Source organism: Belonocnema kinseyi, chromosome 6, assembly GCF_010883055.1.
Source record: "Belonocnema kinseyi isolate 2016_QV_RU_SX_M_011 chromosome 6, B_treatae_v1, whole genome shotgun sequence".
Classification (NCBI taxonomy): domain Eukaryota; kingdom Metazoa; phylum Arthropoda; class Insecta; order Hymenoptera; family Cynipidae; genus Belonocnema; species Belonocnema kinseyi.
Window position 1 is genome coordinate 26,677,383 of NC_046662.1, and position 22,795 is coordinate 26,700,177.

A 22,795-nucleotide genomic window follows, 5' to 3' on the forward strand; every position below is an offset into this window, starting at 1 on the left:
AATTTTTGTTTGTCGAAAATTTATCTTTTTGATTTAAAAAGTCATCTGTTTTAGTAAAAATGTCAATTTTTTATGAAAATGCAACTTTTTGGTTAAAAATTCTTCTTCTTTGTTTGAGTTTTTTGGCTTGTGTCTTTGGTTGAAAATTCGATGTTTTAGCAGAAAACCTTTTTTCGGTTTAAAATTAATTTTTTAACTGAAAATGCAACTTTTCCATTTTTTTAAGATTGATCGTTTTCAGTTGAAAATTCTCTTTTTTTTTGGTAAAAAAATAAATTTGTGTTTTGTTTGAATTTTCATTTTTTTGGGGTAAAAATGCATCTATTTCGTGTAAAATTAATTTTTTGCAGAAAAGTTATGTTTTTTATCTTAAAATTTAATTTTAGTAAAAAAAATCGTCCTTAGCTTGAATTTTCAACAATTTGGATATACTTTTATTTATTTCTTGAGCGAAACATCTTTATTGGTTGAAAATTCGTCTTTCGGGTATTAAAATTCTTTTTTTCTTTTTGTACGAATTTCGTCTTTTTTGATTAAAATATAAACTCTGACATTTTCTTGCTGGCAGTTTGTATTTTTAGATTGGAAATTAAACTATTAAATTAAATTAAAAATTGAACTATTTTGTTGAAAATTCCAGTATTTGGTTAAAAAGGTATCTTTTATATTAGAAAACACATTTTTTGTTTAAAATAAATGGATAAATTTAATTTAATTTCAAATTTGCATCTGAAATATTGATTTATTCCATTTATAAAAGATTCTACGTTGAAAGTATAATTACAAGATTACAATGCTGGTATTTGAAAATTATTGATCAAGGAAAACGAAAAATTAGTCATGGAAAAATTAGAGAATTTTAAAAATGATTTTCTCGGACACCCTGCTTAATTCTGCTAGCAATAACTGGCGAAACATTTCTGAAAACTAAGAGTTAGGTTTAAAAGAAACTAAAAATATGTTGTTACTGTTTGTAACGGGGGAATGGGGGGTCATAAAGAAGGCCTATGATCCCCTTAACTCTCCAATAAACTTGCTTTTTCTCCAACAGATCCATATTTTAAAAAAGCAACCATTCAACGAAGGAAAACCGTTGCATCGGAGCCAACAAGCCCAGTTGAAAATGCAACAGCTCCATCGAACTCGTGAGCGTCTAATGTTTGAAAAATTCGGCATAAAAAAAGTCGTAAGACCTTCAAGTTCCATCGAGTGGTACGGTTGTTCCAGAGAAACTGTCCGTTGTTTCGGATCAGTCGTGAACGGAATACCTTTTTATCTCTATCAAAATCGCTACACACCGCCCTGTTGTCTCGCTGGCTTGCGGAAAGTCGCCTATCATGTCTTCGACAAGCTGGAGGAAGTTGGGATCCGATTTTGGCTAGAAGGCAATTCTCTCTTAGGTGCTATGAGGAACGGAGACATTTTACCATGGGATCACGAGGTGGAAATTGGTGTGAATCGTGACGACCTCGGCAGATCACCCTGGCTGGTCAAAGCCAGAAATAAACCAGTGACTGATAGTCACGGATTTGTGTGGGAAAAGGCGACGGAAGGAGAATTTTTTAAAGTTCAGTACTCGAAAGTGAATCGGCTGCATGTAAACTTGTTGCCCTTTTACTCGAACAATGGAACCATGACGAGGGACGCTTGGTTTTTGAAAAATCGCGATTTTCCGGAACAGTTTCTCCATCCGATGTCGAGCATCGATTTCGCTGGTCGCCAGGTTCCGAGTCCGAATAATATAAGGGATTTTCTAGAAATAAAGTACTACAAAGGAGTCATTGAGAATCCAGAGTTACCTGGGAAAATATCCTTTGACTAAATAGCAGACTTCACACTCTTTCTCGTTTTCCGCTATTTTCAGTTCAAAAAAATTCTTCTTTTCCCCTCTGGTTTCAAGAAATTTTCTCTTTTTTTGTTGGTTCAATACAACTGTTTTTGGTTGTAAGTTAATTATTTTTAATAGTAAATTCTGTCATTAGGTTTTTTGGTGCAGAATTTATTATTTTGCTTAACATTTTATTATTTGGTTCAAGACTTTATTATTTTGTTGAAAATAAAAACAATGTGGTTGATATTTTTTTTTCAGAACTGAAAAGTCGTTCTTGGTTGAAAATTCAACACTTTTCTTGAAAAGTCTTCTTTTTGGGTTTAAAATTCAAATACTTTGGTAGAAAATTAAACTCTTTCGTTGAAAATGAACATCTGAGTTAAAATTGAGATTACAGTTGTGATATGATCGACTACAATAATGACCTGTAAGATGACAATGATCATGTGTTTGATCTAATCACTTTTTTAAAGGTTTCTCGACAATTTTGTAAGAATTTTACAATGTAATCACAAAAAGAGAATAATTTGAGAGGCTTGGTTTTATTTTTTAAGCAATTGTTTTTATATTTTTGACAGATTACTGTGGGAAAGGGCTTGGAAAACTGGAAAGTTTCCAAAAAAATGTTCAGTTTTTAATCTTTTTTGATGTTTTTTAATTATTTAGAATATTTTTAAACTCTTACAAATCCTTTAAATTTGTTGTAACTTTCTTGAAATCGTTTTTCTTGAAAATTAATTTTTTCGGGTTGAAAATTCAACTATTTTGGTTGAAAAATCAACTATTTTGTTGAAAATGTAATATATTTTGAAATGAAATCTTAGGAATATGGTATACTATCTTCCTTAGATTTGAAAAAAATTTATTCTTCCATTATAGTTTTTTTGTTGTTTGAAAAATCACCCTATTTACCCTGTTTTGAGAGAATTTTGGACTGTGAAGTCTGAAATAGTAGTCTTCCAATTTTCATTGTCTCTTTCAGTCAGACTGATTCTTGATAAAATGTGATATTTGAAGGGATTTATATGTTAGTGAATTAATTTCGCATGGAAAGTATGGGTTGTTGGATCATATTTATTTACTGATTCAAGAGTCGGGAAGGAGAATGGCAGAATGTAATTTAGGGTGGTCTAAAAATTGAATTTTGACAAAAATTTACATGCTCTACCCCCAAATTTGTTCAAATCAAACATACAAAATAAACACGTATTTTTTGTTTTGAAAAAAATTATATTTGGGGGCTCCTTCACTTCATCCTCCTTCTCTTACTCCTCCTCTCTTTCCTTTTTTTCTTTTTTCCCTTTTTCTCCCCCTCCTCATTATCCTCCTCCTCCTCCTCCTCCTCCTCCTCCTCCTCATTATCCTCCTCCTCCTCATTATCCTCCTCCTCCTCCTCATTCTCCACCTCCTGCTCCTTCTTGTAAATAATGTATTTTACAATTTAATTTTTGCTCACTGTCCCTTTTTCTTGGGGAAGACATTCTCTACAAGAAGATTAATTATCTGTTTCTATATTTAAAACAGTATAAAGAATGTTTTCCCAGAAAAAAGCGTGATTTATTTAAATTGAACCATTTAAACAAAATTTGGTAAGAAGCGACAGAAAGAAAAAATTGAATTACAAAAAGTATGGTTCAAATAATTATTTTTCGTATGTTTTAAACCTTTTTTCATAAAAAAATATTTTTTCTTTCATAAGATATTACTGATATCATTTCAATTTTTAAAATCCTTGAATTTTTTTTTGTAAAGAACTGACTTCCTATTTCACATTAGAAAAAAGACGTTTCTATGAAATTCAAATAAAAAATTATTGCTTTTGAATTGACCCCAAAAAACCATAAGTGAAAAATTGTGTTTTGTGAGTTTATGACGCTAATTATTCTTTTTTTAACAGTTTTTAAAGTAAAAGTTGTTTCTTATATATAAAATATTACTTTTTATTGGCAACTAGATATTTCAAAAAACTATTTAAACAATTGAGTATTATTTGTCGATATTTTTCTTTGTAAATAGAGGTAGAAAGCCATGTTTTTCTAAATTGTTTAGTTTCACTCAAAGCGAGGACATTATTATTTAAATTTAACAAAAGTAATTGGTTGAACAATTAATTATTCATTAAAAGATGATTTTTTTCAGATAAATTTCAAAAACTTGCGGCTTTTTCTAAAATTTCAAATCTTTTTTCAACTTTTCACTTAGAGTAAAGTATTATTTAATCAAATTTAACAAAATGAATTGTTTAAATAACTGATTATTGTTGATAAATATCGTATTATAGCATAATGCTAGAAATGTTCTGTTTTTTTGTTATTGAAATTTTCAATTTTTATTACTTTAGCAATGAACAAATAATAAGTAAACGTAAGGCAAGTATTATTCAATTATGTTTTTATTCTTTCAATGAAGTATTTGACTCATTTCCTAATGTGTGAAATTCAAAAAGTAATTTTTGATTTTCAGAGCTAATTGTAAAGAGAAATATTGACGATATTATCGCAAATTTACAAAAACGTCTTTTTTATTATAGAAAACACGTATTAAACTATATGCAGTTGACAGAACCCCTAAATATAAATTTTTTCATCACAAAGAAATATTTTCTTATTTATTAATTTTTTTTTATTGTAGAATTTAAGCATAAAAATCCCACCCACAAAATTTTTGACCACCCTAATGTTCATACGAGATGCAGATTTTGAATTTTTCTTACCTCAATGAGAGCGCTAGTGTTCCCAATATAATTTGCAATACGATTGGTAAGGATCCCAATTTATTTATTTAATTTAGCCTTTAAAAATAAATATTTTTCTTGATTACTTTTTAGGATGGAGCGAAAAACCAAAATTTTGAAGTATCTATCTAGTCTTTGCAGAGTTCCAAATGGAAAAAAAATCGGGCCAGGTAAGAGAAAATAATTTATAAATATTGAAAAATATATAAATTATATATGAAGCTCATAAATTTTGGTTTCTTACTCTATGGCTGATTGCTTTTGCCACAGGAATTTAATAATAAACATTAAAAAAAAATTTAAATGAACCCTTAAAGGGCACACTTCCGTAAATTAACATAAAGAGCATACTGGGTGTTACGTACCCAAGGATATTCACACGTGTGCTGTGCCGACGGTATTGGATATTTTTTTATAAGAAAATTAATTAATGATGTTTAATCTATCTAGTTGAAGGGAAAAAAGCTTTCATAACAGTTTTTGAAATTTAAAGTAGTTAAAAAAGATCCTTTTTGTAAAAAAATGTAAAAAATCACTTCTTTCACTCTAAAATTCATAAATTTTTAAGCTTTTGATATTTTTACTTAAAATTTTACTTGAATAATTTCGAGATATGGCGCTTCAAAAATAAAATTAGTCTTAAAGTGTTCGTTCCGAAGAAGGTATTTACTCTAAAAAATAAAATCTTCAATTCAATGAAAAATGAAACACCGTACTTTTGCGTGATTAAACGATTTCATTGATCTTAAACTGCATATAAAAATGATAAAAATCAAAATTATCTGAAAATGACATAGAAAAATAGGTTTTCATGTCATTTCTTGATCTGGCGCCATATGTTCCATTTTCTTGAGTTTGGTACGTTTTGTTAAACCACAAATAAGTCGCTGGGTATTTTATACCCAGTATGCCCTTTAAGGGTTAAGTTTGAGCGATTTCATATTTGAGTTTATTTCAAATAGAATTTATGAAAAGGTACTGATTAAAAAAAATTATTAAATAGCTTTTAATAAGTATTTGAATATTTCAGAAATGTATTTAAAAGATGCATTTGTGTAAATAGAAATGGTTAAAGATAAGTTGTTATATAGTTTTTGCATGCGTGAAGTTTAGAATTTTAAGGAAAAATTGTCTAAAAAATAGAAAATGTACGGTTAATTAGTATAACTAGCATGTTACATTTTTCGGGAAATTCTTTAACATACAGTAACAACAGGGTTTATGCTAAAGAAATTGAGTCAGAGTTTTCACAAAGAAATTACAAATACTCTTATTTTTAACTTGTAATTTAAATTTCGCTGAATATCAAAACAGTCAATAAATAATTTAATATAAAGTCAATAAAATAATGGGTAAATTGAGAGTACAGTTTTTTTTGTGGAAACTTTTTTCCATGAAAGAAAATAAAATATAAGATTAAAGTAGGATTTTTATTTCAAAATTTATTTTATATTTAGGATGACAAGCAGGGTGGTCAAAAAATGTGCTTTTTTTATTTTCATGCATATTGCCTTCAAATTTGTTCAAATCCATAAAAAAGGTTTTTTTTTTAGAAAAAAATGATTTTGAAAAATACTTTTTAAATATGACCCAGATAAGTTTGTTTTATAGGATTCCAAAAAAATACCATAAGTGGAAAATTGAGATGTGCGAGTTTTTGGCACTAATTATTATTTTTTGTGTTTTATTTACTGCAAGAATATTATTAAAAATAATAATAATTTTTTTAACAATTATGTTTGTTAACTTGAATTAATTCTTACCCCAAACACAAAAACACAAAAAAGAGAAAGATTAAAAAAAAAGATTATCTCTAATGTTTATTTATTATTTGTTTTTAACTAAGAAACCAAAGCAAAGTTAAGAATATATTTTTTAAAACGCTACTTTCTAGCAAATTTTTAAAAGATAGTTATAAACAGTAATAAATTGTCTGAATAAATAATAATACATCAATTTGGTTTAATTTTATTTTTAAGTTGACTTTCTTCACTGAAAATTGAACTATTCCATTTTTTATTGCAAAATTATATTTTTCGGGTCAAAATTCAACTGTTTGGTTGAAAATAAATCTTTTTTAGTTAAAAATTATATTATTCAGTTGAGATTTAATATATTTTGTTAAAAAATCACCTTTTTTATTGAAAATTAATCTTTTTGTTTAAACACCCAATTATTTTACTTGAAAAATTTGAAGTCAAAAGCTTATTACTCAAGTCCTGGAAAAAAATGCTCTGACAAGTCCAGGTTTTTTCCAGATATCTCAGACTTTTTCAGGTATAATTTTTCATAATACACGGTGGGTTTAAAAAAATTTACATCCAACTGACGACCAACCGCAATTTTTTAATGGGATATGTTTTCTGATGATAATAGAAGTCTTTTCCAAGAAAATTGAAAATCCGCAACAAAGCACTTTTTTTACGTTAAATTTCCCATTTTTTTAAGAAAAAATTTTAAAAAAATCGAATCGTGATATATCGTTAATATATTATTAAAATGAGACGACTGAGCAATCCCGAAAAATATAATTCCCCACACTGTAAAATTCCCGAATAATAAAATTACCAAAAAATGAATATACAAAATTGGAAAATTACCGATTATTATAATTCGCAAAAAATAAAATTGCCGAAAAATAAAAACACCGAATTGGAAAATTCCTGAATAATAATACTCTTGAATAATAAAATTCTTAAATTATAAAATTTTCAAAATGGGAAATTCCCGAATAATAAAATTCCCAGCAGTTAATAATATTGCTGAATTGTAAAATTTCCGAAAGAAAATTGCCGAATTATAAAATATTCAAATTGAAATATTCCCGAAATTAAACAATCACAATTTGTTTATAAATATATTTTATTGCTTACAAATACAGAAATGAAATATTATTTTTTAAACTTATTTTTAATGTTTAATTTCGAGAATATTCCATTTAGGTAATAATATTAACTGCCGTGAATTTTAAAATTCGGAAATTTTCCAACTTAGGAATTTTATAATTTGGAAATTTTAATTTTCGGAAATTATATCATATATGAATTTTCCAAATCGGTATTTTTCGACAATCTTATTATTCGCGAATTTTCATATTCGGAAATTTTCCAATCCGGTATTTTTATTTTTCGGCAATTTTATTATTCGGGAATTTTCAGTCGTCCCATTAAAATAAGTAAATAGCAGTAATATTAAAAAATTTTCATTTTATTGATTGATTTTTTATTAGCTATTATGAAAATATATTTATATATTTAAGCATTAAAAAAATTATACAAAAGAAAGCATAATATGTCTGAGTATGTTTTATTACTAAACTTCAATAATTTATTAACGATAGATCACGATTCGATTTATTAAAAATTTTTTCTAAGAAAATGGAAAAATAAACGTAGAAAAGTGTCAAAAAATTGTCATCAAAAAACATCTCCCATTAAAACATTGCGGAATTATACTGCCATCAAAGGTGGCGGAAAGCTGCACCCCGCCTAAATTCCTGAATTTAAAAAAAAATTCGACCACCCTAATGACAAGTGTGATATAAAAAGGCTATAGTTGTTATAGACAAAATAATTTCGCTTAGATCGTGAATTTCTTATTTCCCTTGTTGGATATTTCTTTTTTTTTTAGTTACACGGGCTTATAGAATATTAAACCAGCGTAAATTTTGTGCCAAATACAGAGTCTGATCCACAATTTCTTTGTAGTGATATTAGTAGGTAAATATTTTTATCGATAACAAGAGGTGCTTCCCTAAATAATAATCGGATTCTTTTCTGTAGAAAGCATGAATGGAAATTAATATAAATATTTAAATATATATGTATATTTATACGTACATTGTTTCCTTTTCATATGTACTGATAGGTTGTTACTGTTAAATAAAGAAATATAGTCTCTTTCAGTAATAAGGCGTTTTTAATTTATTCCTCAAGAATTTCAAGTTGCTAAAACTTGATTTACCATTAAAAATATTATATTCAGTAGATAGGGGAGACCTTCCTACAAGAGGCAAAGCACAGTCTAGAGTGGATAATCATTAATTAAAAATATTAATGTATCTAAAATAATTAATTTCATTTCATTGCTAACACAGGAACACAAAATGGTTTTTGGAGTCTACTGGGATTCTAATAGGTATATTTTATGTTTTTGGTGTTGCTGATCACGAATTTATTCGCAGAATTGAACAAGCACGTCAGGATTTGCAGCAAATTAAAAAAAAAATGGTTAAAAACCTGGAATTTCTGCATAAATTTCGTTCCCAAACCTACAGACCCCAAATTAATAAGTCTCAAACCCACAAAACTAAAAGCCCCAAACCCACAAACCCCAGAACAACAAGCCCCAAACCCAGAAGCTCCATATCAACAAATCCTAAACCAAAAAGTTCCAAACCCACAAACCCCAAATACACAAACTCCATATCTACAAAGCTACAAACCCACAAATCTCAAACCCCTTAAACTCACTAGATCTATATCCACAAACGTACTAACCCCAAACCCACAAACCCCAAATCTACTAGCTCCATATCCACGAACGTACAATCTCCAAACCAACAATCTTAAACTCACGAACCCCAAACCCATAAGCTTCATATCCACAGACCAACAATCCTAAACCCACGAAACCCAACACCGCCAACCCCAAATTATACCAATTTACCGATTTATATTATAAGATGTGAGGTATTTGGGTTTGTGGAATTGAGGTTGGTGGGTATGTGTATGGAGCTTTTGTATTTGGAGTTTGTGGGTTTGGAGCTTGTTGGTTTAGGGTTTGGGGTTTGTGATTTGTACGTTTGTGGATATAGAGGTTTGGGGTTTATGGGTTTAGTGTTCGTTAGTTCATGGCTTTGTGAGTTTGTGGATTTGGAGTTCGTTAGTTTATGGCGTTGTGAGTTTGTGGGCTTGGGGTTTGTGGGTTTGGGGTTTCTTAGTATATGGCTTTGTGAGTTTGTGGGTTTGTGGTTCGTACGTTTGGGGCTTGTGGGTTCGAGGCTTGTACGTTTGTAGAGCTGGAGCTTGTTAGTTTAGGGTTTGTGGACTTAAGGGTTGTAGGTTTGTAGATATTGAGTTTGTGTATTTGGAGTTTGTGGGTTTGGAGCTTGTGGATTTGGGGTTTGTGAGTTTGGGGCTTGTACGTTTGTAGATATGGAGCTTGTGGATTGGTGGGTTTGGGAGTTGTAGATATTGAGTTTGTGTATTTGGACTTTGTGGGTTTGGAGCTTGTGGATTTGAAACTTTTTGGTTTGGGGTTTGTAAGTTTGTTGATATGGAGCTTGTGGGTTTGGGGCTTATTGGTTTAGGGTTTGGGGTATGTGGTTTTGGGGTATGTGGGTTTGGGGTATGTGGGTTTGGGGTATGTGGGTTTGGGGTATGTGGGTTTGGGGCATGTGGGTTTGGGGCATGTGGGTTTGGGGCTTGTTAGTTTGTGGGTTTGATGCTTATTAATTTGGGGACGAAATTTATGCAAAAATTCCGGGTTTTTAACCATATTTCGAATTTTACTGCAAATCCTGACGTGCTGGCTCAATTCTGCGAATGGATTCGTGTTCAGCGACCCCAAAAATATAAAGTATACCTATTAGAATCGCAGTAAAGTCCCAAAACCATTTTGTGGTCCTGTGTAATTACGGCACTATGTTTGTTCATAAATTAAATTAAAAATTAATTATTTTTCTTTTATTTATGATCTTAATTAATGATTATCCACTCTAGGCTGCGCGTTATCTACTGTAAGAAAGTTACCCCTAATTATTTTTTAAAGCAATTATTGTTTAGCAATTCTGATGTCTTTGGGCGGAGTCAAGGTTGGAGGTTCTCGTACAAAACTTAGCAATCTGTCCAATTTCATAATCTCTAATTCTGTATGCGATAAGTTTAATTGCTTTTTCGTTGGTTTTACTTTTACTCTTAGATTTGGAGACAATTTCAAAGTATGTACAGTGCCCCTGTTAAGATATTTGTGAAATTTAGAATTATTTTCTTAAATTCAGGGATCACAGTCCCCTAGTCCAGCTTTTCCCCTATTTCTCTCAAAATCCCCTAGAATCCCTATATTTGAGAACTTTGTCATGTTTTACCTCTTTTTCTGATTTGAAAAAGTAGGATCTCAAGAAAAAAGGACAAAGAAAATTGTCGAAGATTTGCAAAAAAAAAAAAAAGAAAAAATAATTTGATTAACTTTTCATTAAATTCAAGTTGGCTTATGTACTTTTATTATTAAATTTGGAATTTTGAAAATCAAATATGCAAGTAAAGAAAAATCATTGAAGAATTTAACCGAATTGAAAAATATTTTTATTTTTAAAATTAAACTAAATTAAAACTTTAAATCTAAAAAACTTAGATTAAATTAAAATTATTAAGGTAAATTAAAACTTTCAAATGATCTAATAAAACATTGAAATGATTATAAATGTTTCATGTTAGTGCTTTTTACTGGAAATCAGAATTTTTTAAAAGATTTTTTATATAAAATTATAAAGTTTCGAAGAAGATTCTCAGGAAGATTCCGAATTCAAGACAATTTTAGATTATGATAACTTATGTTAATTTTTGTTTAGATTTTGATTTTTGAGATTCATAATTTTTGAAAAATCTTAGGTCACGTTTTTGTTTTAGATCGAAAAATGGAATTTTCAATCAAAAATAATTATAGTTCGAACAAGATCTGCAGTTTTTAAGCAGTTTTAGGTTCCCAGTAGGTACAAAGTTTGGCGACGTCTTTACGACATCGTTACGACATCTTTACGACAACTTTACGATATCCTATGTCGTAAAGACGTCGCCAAATTTTGTGCCCACTGGGTTATATTAACGTTTTTTTCTTACAGGAAATCCATTATTATAAACAATAATAATGAATATTTAAGAAATTAGATTCAGAATAAATCAAAATTTAAATTTCAAAGTATATTTCGAAATTCTTGGAAATAAAAAAAAAGAATGCAGCGATCAAATTTGGAGAAAACACACTCTTAAATACATATCTTTATAAAAGGAATACACAAAGAAGAAAAATAAGGCAACTAAAAAATTGAGAAATTTTTAAAACAAAAATCATAAGATTATTTGTTTTCTGATTATTTTGTTGGAAATATTAACATAAATAAAAATTTAAAAAAAATCTGATTGCGATACTGTTTTTTTAAGAAATTAAATTTTTTATTAAAAAATCATATTTCAAAAAACTTCACAGCTTTTGAACAGTTTTAGGTTATGTTGGCGTTTTACACAGGAAATCGTTTCTTATATAAAAACAATATAAAAAAATGTTATCAACTGCAGGCTATAAGTAGAGAATAATGAGCTAGAAGTTTTTACAAATATATCGATATCAATTTCAAAGAATATTTATAATTTTAGAACAATTTAAGGTTATGTAAAGCAATAAAAATTAGGTTTAAAAGAAGATTCAAAATCCTAAACAATTTTTGTCATGGTATGTTAGAGCTTTTTGTCAAAAATTATAATTTTAATAACACAATCATAAGAATTTTAAGATAGAAAGAAAATAGAAATTTTTAAACAAATTGAGGTTACGTTAACATTCCCCACCAGAAATGGGTTATTTAAAAAAAAACATTAAGTTAGTATGTAATGTTAGTTATTTTCGTATAAAAAATTGCTATTGTTAATAGAAAATCAGTAGATTTAAAAGAATATTTACAATATTTAAAGAATAATAGTGTATGTTATTGTTTTTTTTTGCCAAGAAGCGATTGTTTTTAACAAAAATCATAAAAAATTTAAGAAATAGATTTAGGATCAATTTTAACTTCAAATTATACATCGCGATTCTTAGAAATTAAAAAAAAGAATCAAGAATCCAGGATTAAACTTGGACAAAGCATATTCTTATATAATTTTATTCAAATTAAAAAAAAGAAGAAGAAGAAGAAGGCAACCTTCAAATTACCGTCCTTATTTTTTCTCTGATATTTTTCGAATTTTTTAAAACTCACAAATTTGTTCGTTGAATTCTTGCTTTTTTTTATTTTTATAAGAATAAAAATTATTAGATTTCAAAGAATGTTAAAAAATGTCGTACAATTGTAGATTATAAACAGAAATTTATGAGCCAGCAGTTTTTACAGAAAATATCAATATGGATTTCAAAGAAGATTTTCAATTTTTCAACAATTTAAGGTTATGTTAATAAAACAGATTAGGTTCAAAAGATGACTAAAAATTGTAAACAATTTTTTGTCACGTTATGTTGGTGTTTTTAAAATCAAAAATTGGTATTTTGAATAAGAAAAAATCATAACAAATTTTCTTGATTATCATTCAGTCATTCAATCAATAATTTTTTGTTTCATTAACGTTTAATATAGGCAGTCAGTACTTTTGATAAAAAATCTATTGATTTCAAAGAGAGCAATTTTTTAACAATTTTAGGTTATGTTAACATTTTAATTAATTTAATTATCGTCTAAAATTGGTACTACTAAGAAAAAATCAGTAGATTTAAATGAATATTTATAATAATTAAACAAGAATACGGGTATGCAAGCGTTTTTTTTTACCGAAAATCGATTATTCTAAACAAAAATAATTTTTCTTACAAAATTAAACTCAGAATTTCGAACAATTTTAGGTTATATTAATAGGTTATAATAATATTAATTTTTTAGTTTAATTTAAAGTTTTAGAGTGTAATAAAATGTTGCGGTTTCTTAGAATAATGTTCCATTTATTGGTTTTTATTCCCTATGCTGGTCTTCACGATATCGCAAAGTCACCGAAACGACATCGACCTAGGATGTCGTAAAGATGTCGTAGGTATGTCGTAACGATGTCGTAAAGACGTCGCCAAATTTTGTGCCCACTGGGGTATTTTAATTAGAAAAAAGGACCCTTTTTGAAACAAATTTCACTGTTTTCCCTAAAACTGAACTGCTAAAATATTGTGATCCCTGAATAAATTTTATAATTTATTTAAAACGTAACTTACTTATCATCGCCAACTATGATGAAAGGCAGGACATTATTAAATGCTAGTCTTGTCAGTTTATTTTTTTTCTTGCTGACGATCGATTGTGAACAAATGGGCCTATATTTATTGACGTTCAAATCGAATACTGTAACTTTTCCGTCGTTTAATACACACGCTACAACTGTAGAACTATAAGGTGCCCACTGAACGTCACCAATTGGTATTCCGAGATCAAACATAAAAAGTGGTTCCCTGAAAATATTTTACAATAAAACAAACGATTTTAAATTTGAAAGTGTTAAAAAAATGGATTATTTGTTCATTTTAAAGTAGCAGGCTTCACAGATATTCCCTTATTTTCCCTTTTTCAGAAACCGCACGGACATTAGACTAATGTCACCCACCGCACGGCCACCATACCACCGCATGCTGCGAAGACAAATTAGATCTGACTCTAAAATACCATTTGATTTTATACTTCACTTCTAGACCCTATAGGTTCGCAATAAATAAATAAGCAATAAATGAGCTTTTCCTGCATTACAATGTCTCTCTCGCAGAGAATTATTAGTCCTATTGGGAACAGGAAATTATTAGTCATCAAGAGATCAATATTTCCCATGAGTTTCATTTTTCAGGTTGGCAGCTGGACCTGGAAACTCGGTAGACCGGGAAATGACTTCAAATTTATTTTTTGACTTGAATTTTACAAATGTTGAGAAAAAAATATGCTTCCAACTTTGCTTTTAACCGTCTTTTTTTAAATCATTACTTTAATTGTGATCTTTTTCATTTATGATATCATTTAGTTTAGAATGCGTAATTAGAAAATCTTTCAGTTAAAAAATGTTCCATTTTTAATTTTTAAGCGTACATTTCAATTTAAAGAATTTTAAAATACAGTTTTAAAGACTTAAAAAATTAAAAATTAGAAGCGTTTAATATCGAAAATTTGGGATAAAAAACTTTCTAAGTTTATCAACTGTGAATATTAATTAATTAATGATTCCTTAGATTGCATTGCAATTCAAAATTTTTAAAGTGAAAAACAATTGATTGTACAAAATGGTTCGGAATCAGTTCACAATTTCAGAACGACCAAATTTTATTGTTAAAAATGAAACTGTTTCATTTGGAAAGTCTTATTGGTTAAACAAATGTAAACGGCCTATTAAAATTTATAATCTATTTTTAATTTTAAAATGACTTTAAAATAATATATTTATAGTCAAAGACTTTTAATAAATTTTAAATATAATTTCACTTTTAAAATATTAAATTTTGAAACCAGGCAATTTGAAATTTTTAAACTGAATAAAAGAACAGTTATTTAATATTTAGAAATAGCTGACTGTTCATTTTAAATCAGTGATTATAAATTTAATATTTAAAACTAAGCAAAAAACTAAAATTTGAACGTTACAATTTTAATTGTTCTATTTAGCAAAATTTATTTTGTAAGTCAAATTGTTGATATTTATGTACAATTAAAACAATTAAAACAAAAAAATTAAAATATAACAATCGAAAAACTATTATTCTAAGAAAAAATTGGAGTAAGTGGAAGAGATATTTAGAATATTTGAGATGGAATTGGAATTTATCCACGAGAATTGAAACGGGGAATTTTACAAAAAAAATATCATTTTCACAATGGGTTGAAAAGGAGAATTTACTTAAAGAATTAAAATTCTAGATATGAACAGGAAATTTTCAATTTTTAAACAATTTTAAGCTGGAATTGGAATTTATCCACTAGAATAACAATTCTCAATGGAAAATTGAATTTTTCAAACAAAATTATTATTCTGTGTTGAAACGAGGTATTTTCGAAAAAAATTTAAATTATGAATTGTAACAAGAATCCGTTTTTTTTATTTGTCAAGGATTAGATTTTTAACAGAAAATTTAACAATTCTATTTTTGGTAGAATTCATTTTTTTTTTGAAAATTGATATTTTTTATTCAGGAATTAAACTATTTGTTTGAAAATTTATGTTCTATGCGAAAAATTCGCATTTATTGTAGGAAACTAATCTTTATGGTCGAAAATTCATAATTTTAGTTGAAAATGCATCAGTTTGGTAATTGGTTGAAAATTAATTCCTTCAACTGAAAATTTGAAAGTCTATTTTTGATTAAAAATGAATCTTTTCTTGTTTAAAATTCAAAAATTTGGATGAAAATTTGTGCTTTTTAATTGAGAATTCTACTACTTGGTTGAAAGTTAAACTCTTTTGTTCCAAACTATTATTTTTTTGGTTAAAGATTCGTCATTTTAATTGAAAATGTGACTTTTTGTTGAAAATCAATTTTTTCAAATAAAAATTTAACTATTCCAGTAGAAACTTTAACTATTTTGCGAAAAATACTTTTTTTCTTTTTTGGTTTAGAATTAGATTTTTCACCAAAAATTTAATCAATATATTTTTGTTTGAAAATGTGTCTGTTTGGATTAAATAAAAATATTTGGCAGAAAAATTTTTTTTTTAGGAATTAAACTAGTTGTTTCAAAATTTGTTTACTTTGTGAAAAATTTGCCTTTTTTGTAGAAAATTCATCTTCTTCGTATTAAATTCAACTATTCCAGTTGAAAATTCATCATTTCAGTTGAAATTTGATCAGTTTGGTTGAAAATTGTTCTTTTCTTGTTCAAAATTCAACAATTTGAAAGAAAATTTGTCTTTTTTTAAATTGAAAATTCAACAAGTCGGTTAAAAGTTAAACTCTTTTGTATCGAGTCGTTTAAAAAGATATTTAGAAGTTTTGAATAAATTTCAAAAATTATTTAAAATTTGTCAAGATTTCAAGAAGTGTAAAATAAAATGTAGATTTTTGAAGATTTTGCAATCAAATTTTAAAGCTATTTAAGAATTATAAAAGATTTGCAGAAAGAGCAAACATTTTCTAAATATTACTGAGAAAATTTAAATTAATTAAAAAAAATTATTAACAGAACATTTAAAAATATTTTAAAACAATTTTTTAAGTATAAATAACACTTGACAAATTATTAATTTGTTACAACTCTTAATTAAAATAATTTTACATCCAATTAAAAAAGTGTTTTAACTAAAAAAAAAAAAACGTTTGTAATATTTCAATTTTTAATGTTTGTAACTTAAATTCACGTAACTTGATACAATTATTAAAATTTATTAATGTTTTTATTTATTTTCCAATTAAGCAGTATTATCGCCCGAGAATAACAGAAATTTTTAGTGTCTTTCAAGACTAGAAGGAGCTATGAATTAAAAACTTTTTTAATTAAATTTTTTTTTCTCAAAAAAGATCTTCTCGTTGTCTCCGCTGGGAATCGAACCACAGAACCTCTGATTGCTGGCAGGGTGATTTCCCCTAAATCTACTAGAGAGACCGGAAGAAGAATTATTTTTCAGAAATACACGCATAATTTTTCCAGGTGTTACGCATTAAAATTTTTCAAGGAATCTGTATTATTAAAACAGAATAGCAGGAATTCTTAAAGTCTTTTCAAACTATTTTTAAATCTTTGAACTGTTTCAAATTTAACTTTTACTGTTGACAATTTATAAAAGTTAAAGTTTCCTTATTTTGAAGTTTAGCGGCATTTATTTTTAAGACCGATTAACTAAAAAGAGTTAAAAGCTTTCGTGTCATATGTGTGCATTATTGTGCGTTTGAATTGAGAAATTTTGATGTTTCAAAGTTTAAAATTTAAAAGAGTTCAACTTCAAATGTTTTAATTTGAAGTTCAGTTTTAAATCTAAATTTCAATGACCGTGAAAAAATGTTGTGAACCGGGAAATGACCTGAATTTTCTTCCTCCATTAAAACGGCCATTCTGATGTTAAACACCATTTTGAAATTTATTTTTCTTACACCAAAAATTTGGAAGAAATTTCACATCTTTGTCGAGAAGTAACGCCTTTAGCTGTGATGAAAATCTAAAACCATGAAGGGAATAATACTAATAAAAATTGCATATGGTAAACAAAAACCACTTTGGGGACCTCCATATTTTTTTAGTCCGGCAAAATACTTTTAAGGATGGTGCCGGATAAATGATTTAAGTATTTAGAACCTTAGTTTTGCCCCTCTATTTTGTCCCCTATTATTGTGAAAACTTTTTCCCATATCATCGTGAAAACTCCTTCCCCATATTATTGTGAAAACTCTTTCCCCATATTATTGTGAAAACTCTTCTCCCATATTTTGAGAAAATTTTAGGCTGTGAAGTCTGCTGGAATAGTATTGGTTAATTTTTAAATTTAATAATAAAAATTCACTCACGGTCTGTTATCTTCCCATATTTTTATTCTCCAATCTCCAGAACAACTGGCGAAGATATTCGAGTTGAACTTGTTAAAAACAATTTTGTAGACTGGCATGTTGTGAGCTTCCTCATAAGATCTCATATATATACTATTATAGGCTGTGTTACATTTATAAATTGCTCCCTCTTCGGTTCCTACTAAAAAAATTTTTTGATCCTGTGGATGAAACGCTAGGCAGGTTCCACAATCTAGGATACATAATGAATTATCTTTTATTATATGTATCAGCATTGTAAAGAATGGTCTGAAATGTCTTGTATTTATTGGAATTTTTTCTTTATTTATTTATATATTTTAATTTTGTATTTTCTAATGTTTAATTCTTAATTTTTTATAAATTTTAAAATGTTTTTCTAATAGTTAGGGGCCGTACGTAGGGGATTATAGGCCCTCTCTAAGACCCCTCCCCCTTTAACAAACAGTAACCAAATTTTTTACCCCCCCCCCCCCCCCCCCCACCTTTAATGTACATAAGTTTCTACAGTTTCTACAAAAAAATTGAATTTTCAATTTAAAAAGACGAATTTTTTCAACCAAAAAGGAATTTTTCATAAAAAAGGACAAATTTTCGTTTAAGTTAAACTTTCGTCCAGAAAAGAATTCAGTTTTTTTTTTAACACTAAAATATAAATTTGTAACAAAAAGTAAATTTTGAACCAAATAGTTAAATTTACAACAAAACAGCAGAATTTTCAACCAAATAGTGTCACTTTTTAACATAATTGTTGAATTGGCAAATTTCAAAATTCAAGAAAGAGTTAAATTTTCAACTGAACACTTGCATTTTCATTGAAGAATGATGAAATTTCTTTTAAAACAGATGAAAAAAACCTTGAAAAAGTATTAAAATTTTAATACAAAGGAGATTCCAGTTCACTTTCCAATACCAAAATAAGAATTGTAAACAATAAGTTAATTTTCTGCTAAGTAGTTAGTCAATGGACTTTTTAACATAAAAATACAATTTTTCTAGAAATTAGTTAATGTTTCAACAAAAAAGTTGCGTAAAAAAATCAAACAAAAAAAAAATAAATGTTCAGAGAAGTTTTTCCCAAAAAAGATTTCAGTTGATTTTTCAGCAACAAAATATGAATTTTAAAACAAAGATTTATTTTTCATGAAAAGAGTTGATTTTTTTACCCAAAAAGACGATTTTTTAACAAAACAATTGAATCTGATGTATGTTATTTTACAACCAGAAAATTCTTCATAATTTATTATTTTTTCAGACGAACAATATGGAAAGTAAATATCATGGAATTTAAAAGATGAAACTGCTAAGAGACTTTTGTTTTATGCTTGAGACAAAACAATAGTACATTATGCCACAAGGGGGGGGAAAGAGCAGATTTTTCCCGCTGTTGGGTTTACTGCCCGATCGAAGAAATTTTTGCAGAGGGTGTGTTTACTGCCCGAGCGAGGCGAGGCCAGTAATCACCTGCGGGAAAATTTTTACTTTCGCCCCGCTAATTTTAATCACGCCTCGAAAATTTTACTTTCGCCCCGCTAATTTTACTTTCGCCCCGTTAATTTTACTTTCGTCCCGATAATTTTACTTTCGCTCCGCAAATGCGGTTTGCGGAAAATATATGCTACTTTCGCACCTATTTTCAGAGGCAAAAGGTGGCTATTTCGGCCGAGTGTGGAATACAATTTTATGGACTGTCCCTGAATTTCTTTCAAATTTAAACAAATTAGAATTTTTTTTCGACCTACTTTTTAGAGTAACCATTGTGCCATCTGGTCCTGGTATTGCTGGTTTGTCAGTATTTAATGTCATGATAGTTGTGACACCAAGATCATTTTGTAATAGTACCCAATAGTTAATTTTTCCGTCAATACTAACACTATAAAAGGCCAAATTTCCTTCTTCTGTATCTGGTGCCCAACAAATCTGTTGATAAGAGCAATTTTAAATTAGCAAAATCAGTTCCTCCGAGCCTAGCTGAAATTTTTTTTCAGGAACCATGGAGTAATTATTGGACAGTTCCCAGTGGGCACAAAATTTGGCGACGTCGTTACAACATAGTTACGACATTTTTATGACATTTTTACGACATCCTATGTCCGTGCCGTTTCGGTGTCTTTACGATATCGTAAAGGCATCGTCAGATCATACGACGTGTTTACGATATCGTAAAGACACCTTAACGACATCGACATGGGATATCGTAAAGTTGTCGTAAAGATGTCGTAACGATGTCGTAAAGACGTCGCCAAATTTTGTGCCCACTGGGTTTCTTTCGCTAAATTTTCGCACAAATTTTCAGCTGGAACTAAATCTACGAAATCCTTATGAAATCGGGCAGTATGAACCTGGTGATTAGGGTGGTTCAAAAATCATATACAAAAAAAACGATGCACATTCCTATATTTTTTCTCGATTATAAACGAAGGTTACTGTGCAAATTTTAGACAAATCAGATTAATTTTAGTGCTTCCCAAACGGCGCACAGTGGGGAAAAAGTACATTTTTTGGTACAAAATACGATTCCGCCTGAACCTGTAGACCTGTAGTTGGGTTATATGAAATAAAAAAATGAAATATATTTTGATTGAGGCCTGCATTGGCTACGATCGGCCGAAGCGAATTTTTTCCTACATCAAATTTGTTTAAATAATGCAATATTTAATTAAAAGTTTCAAATTTCATCACATTTGTTGACCTATTGGGGGCTGTAAAAATTAAAAAATTAAAATTTTGAAAATCGTGCTTGGCTGATCACACACACACACACACACACACACATTAATACACATAAATAACACGCCTGCGAAAAAATCTGTTCCTGGAAATGCGACAGTTCGACCGCGTCGCCCCAAGGCGCATGAGAAGGTCGGAGATGGGTACTTTGGAGGTCCCAAAAATGTGGGTAGGAACATGTTTTCGACAAAATCCTTTTAGTGGCATATTTTTAGATACATACAGATTCAAAAAATGCAAAAAAAAGGGATTTTTTAAAACTTGAAGTGTAGAACCTCCCCTTACAAAAAAGCTGACAAAATTTCAAAGAAAGTTGTCGAGTCTGATTTTTAATTTAGTCTTTCAATTTTTTATAAATAAATAAATATGAAGAAAAAAATTTTCATTTTGTCTATTTGACGTTTTGGTTGCTCGTCAATAATAGGAAAATTGTAGTAATCTCCGACGTTCCCTAGATTTACATTATATAAAGTTATTCCATCATGATACAATAAGAAACAATGTATCAACTAATTATTTGTTGATAGTGTGTTTTCTATAATTTTCAATAATTTAACGTTTTTTAAAGTTATGTTGCAAGAAATTTGAATGGAAAGCAATATTATATAGAAAAAAATTCTCTTGAGACTATTCTTGTTAATATTATAAACAAATTCAATAAACAAATGCATTAATTAAGCATTTGTCTTCAAAAAATTCGTTTTTTCGATGTCAATTTTTTCAAATAAAGACCTCGTGATAATTTCAAAAAATTCATAATTTGTTGATGAATTTTATGATTTTATCAAACAAATTTAATAAACAAATGCATTATTTGAGCACTTATCGACGGGAAAATTCATTTTTTTTCAATGCCAGTCCTTTTAATTGAAAATTTCATAATAATTTTAGCAACATTCATAATAAGTTCATAAATTTTATGATGTTTTAAACAAATGCATTATTCGGGCATCTGTTGACGAACTATTCGTTTTTCTTTCGATGTCAGTCCTTTTATTTGAGAACTTCATGTTAATTTCAGCAACATTCTTAATTAGTTCATAAATTTTTTGATTTTTTAAATAAGTTTAATATAAAAATGCACTATTCAGGCTTTTTTGGTCGAAAAATTCGTGTTTTTTCGCTATCAATTTTTTTCATTTAGAAACCTCGTGATATTTTCAGAAAATTCATAATTTTTTGACGAATTTTATGATTTTATCAGACAAATTTAATAAAAAAATGCATTATTTAAGTACTTATCTACGGAAAAATTAGTTCTTTTCAATGCCAGTCCTTTTGATTGGGAACTTGATGTTAATTTCAGCAACATTCATAATCAGTTCATTAATTCTATGATTTTTAAAACAAATTTAATAAACGAATGTATTATTTAGAGATTTGTCGATGGAAAGACGTGTTTTTTTCAATGTCAGTCCTTTTAATTGGGAACTTTATTCAGACGGAACATGCCCAAATAATACATTTTTAAATCAAATTAGCTCAACAAAAATATAAAATTAATCAAATAATTATGAATGTTACTGAAATTATCATAGAATTGCTAATTAAAAGGATTGAAATTGAAAACAACGAGTTTTTCCTTCGACAAATGCTCAAATAATGCATTTGTTTAACAAATTTGTCTAAAAAATGAAACAAATTTATCAAATTATTATAAATTTTTCTGAAATTATCATGAAGTACCTAATTTTAAAAAATTGAAAGAGGAAAAAACCAATTTTTCTGACGACAAATATCTGAATAATGCATTTGTTTATAATATTAACAAGAATATTCTTAAGATAATACATGCTTTGCAAGGCGATATTTTTAACATATGATTTTTTATAAACGGAAAAAATAATATTTTAAATAAATTTTTTTAAGAACTTATTGATTTATTTTAAACAAAAAATGAATTCTGTAGAATGAAGTAGTAAAAGTAATTTTTATTTTAAATAGTTAAATTTTGAATCAAAAGGGATTACTTTTGAACATTAATTTTTACGCTGAAAAAACAAATTTTCAATTAAATGGTTGAATTTTTACCCAAAAAGATTTCATTTGACTTCTCACCACCAAAATATGAATTTTAACAAAAAGTAAATTTTCTAAGAAATATCTAAGTTTTCCACAAAACGGTTGAATTTTCAAATGAAAAGGGTGACTTTTTAACAAAATTGTTAAAAGGGGGAGGGTCGGTAAGGCCGGTTTTTGGCCTAATTTATTTTTGGACCAAAAAATCTGAAAAAATCATGGTAGTATCTTATAAGTATCCCGAG

General features: G+C 28.1%; 2 protein-coding genes across 5 annotated transcripts in view; one reads left to right on the forward strand and one right to left on the reverse strand.

Moving 5' to 3' along the window:
• Positions 1-5,032, forward strand: part of LOC117175221 (fukutin-related protein) — a 14,622-nt gene extending 9,590 nt beyond the window's left edge. Inside the window, exons 3-4 of one of the 2 annotated variants that reach the window (XM_033364879.1) lie at positions 1,052-1,723; positions 4,659-5,032. In XM_033364879.1, the coding sequence (XP_033220770.1) occupies positions 1,052-1,723; positions 4,659-4,697 (711 nt within the window). In that variant the 3' untranslated portion in view covers positions 4,698-5,032. Of the gene's footprint in view, positions 1-1,051; positions 2,013-4,658 lie in introns of those variants that run through there. The other variant, XM_033364878.1, reaches the window with a different exon arrangement.
• A 5,183-nt stretch (positions 5,033-10,215) lies between these two features.
• Positions 10,216-22,795, reverse strand: part of LOC117174746 (dynein intermediate chain 2, ciliary) — a 31,715-nt gene continuing 19,135 nt past the window's right edge. For 2 of the 3 annotated variants that reach the window (XM_033364086.1, XM_033364085.1), the window contains 4 exons: positions 19,544-19,721; positions 17,784-18,015; positions 13,530-13,763; positions 10,216-10,521 (listed from right to left, as the gene is read on the reverse strand). In XM_033364086.1, the coding sequence (XP_033219977.1) occupies positions 10,341-10,521; positions 13,530-13,763; positions 17,784-18,015; positions 19,544-19,721 (825 nt within the window). In that variant the 3' untranslated portion in view covers positions 10,216-10,340. The remainder of the gene's footprint in view (positions 10,522-13,529; positions 13,764-17,783; positions 18,016-19,543; positions 19,722-22,795) is intronic. The other variant, XM_033364088.1, reaches the window with a different exon arrangement.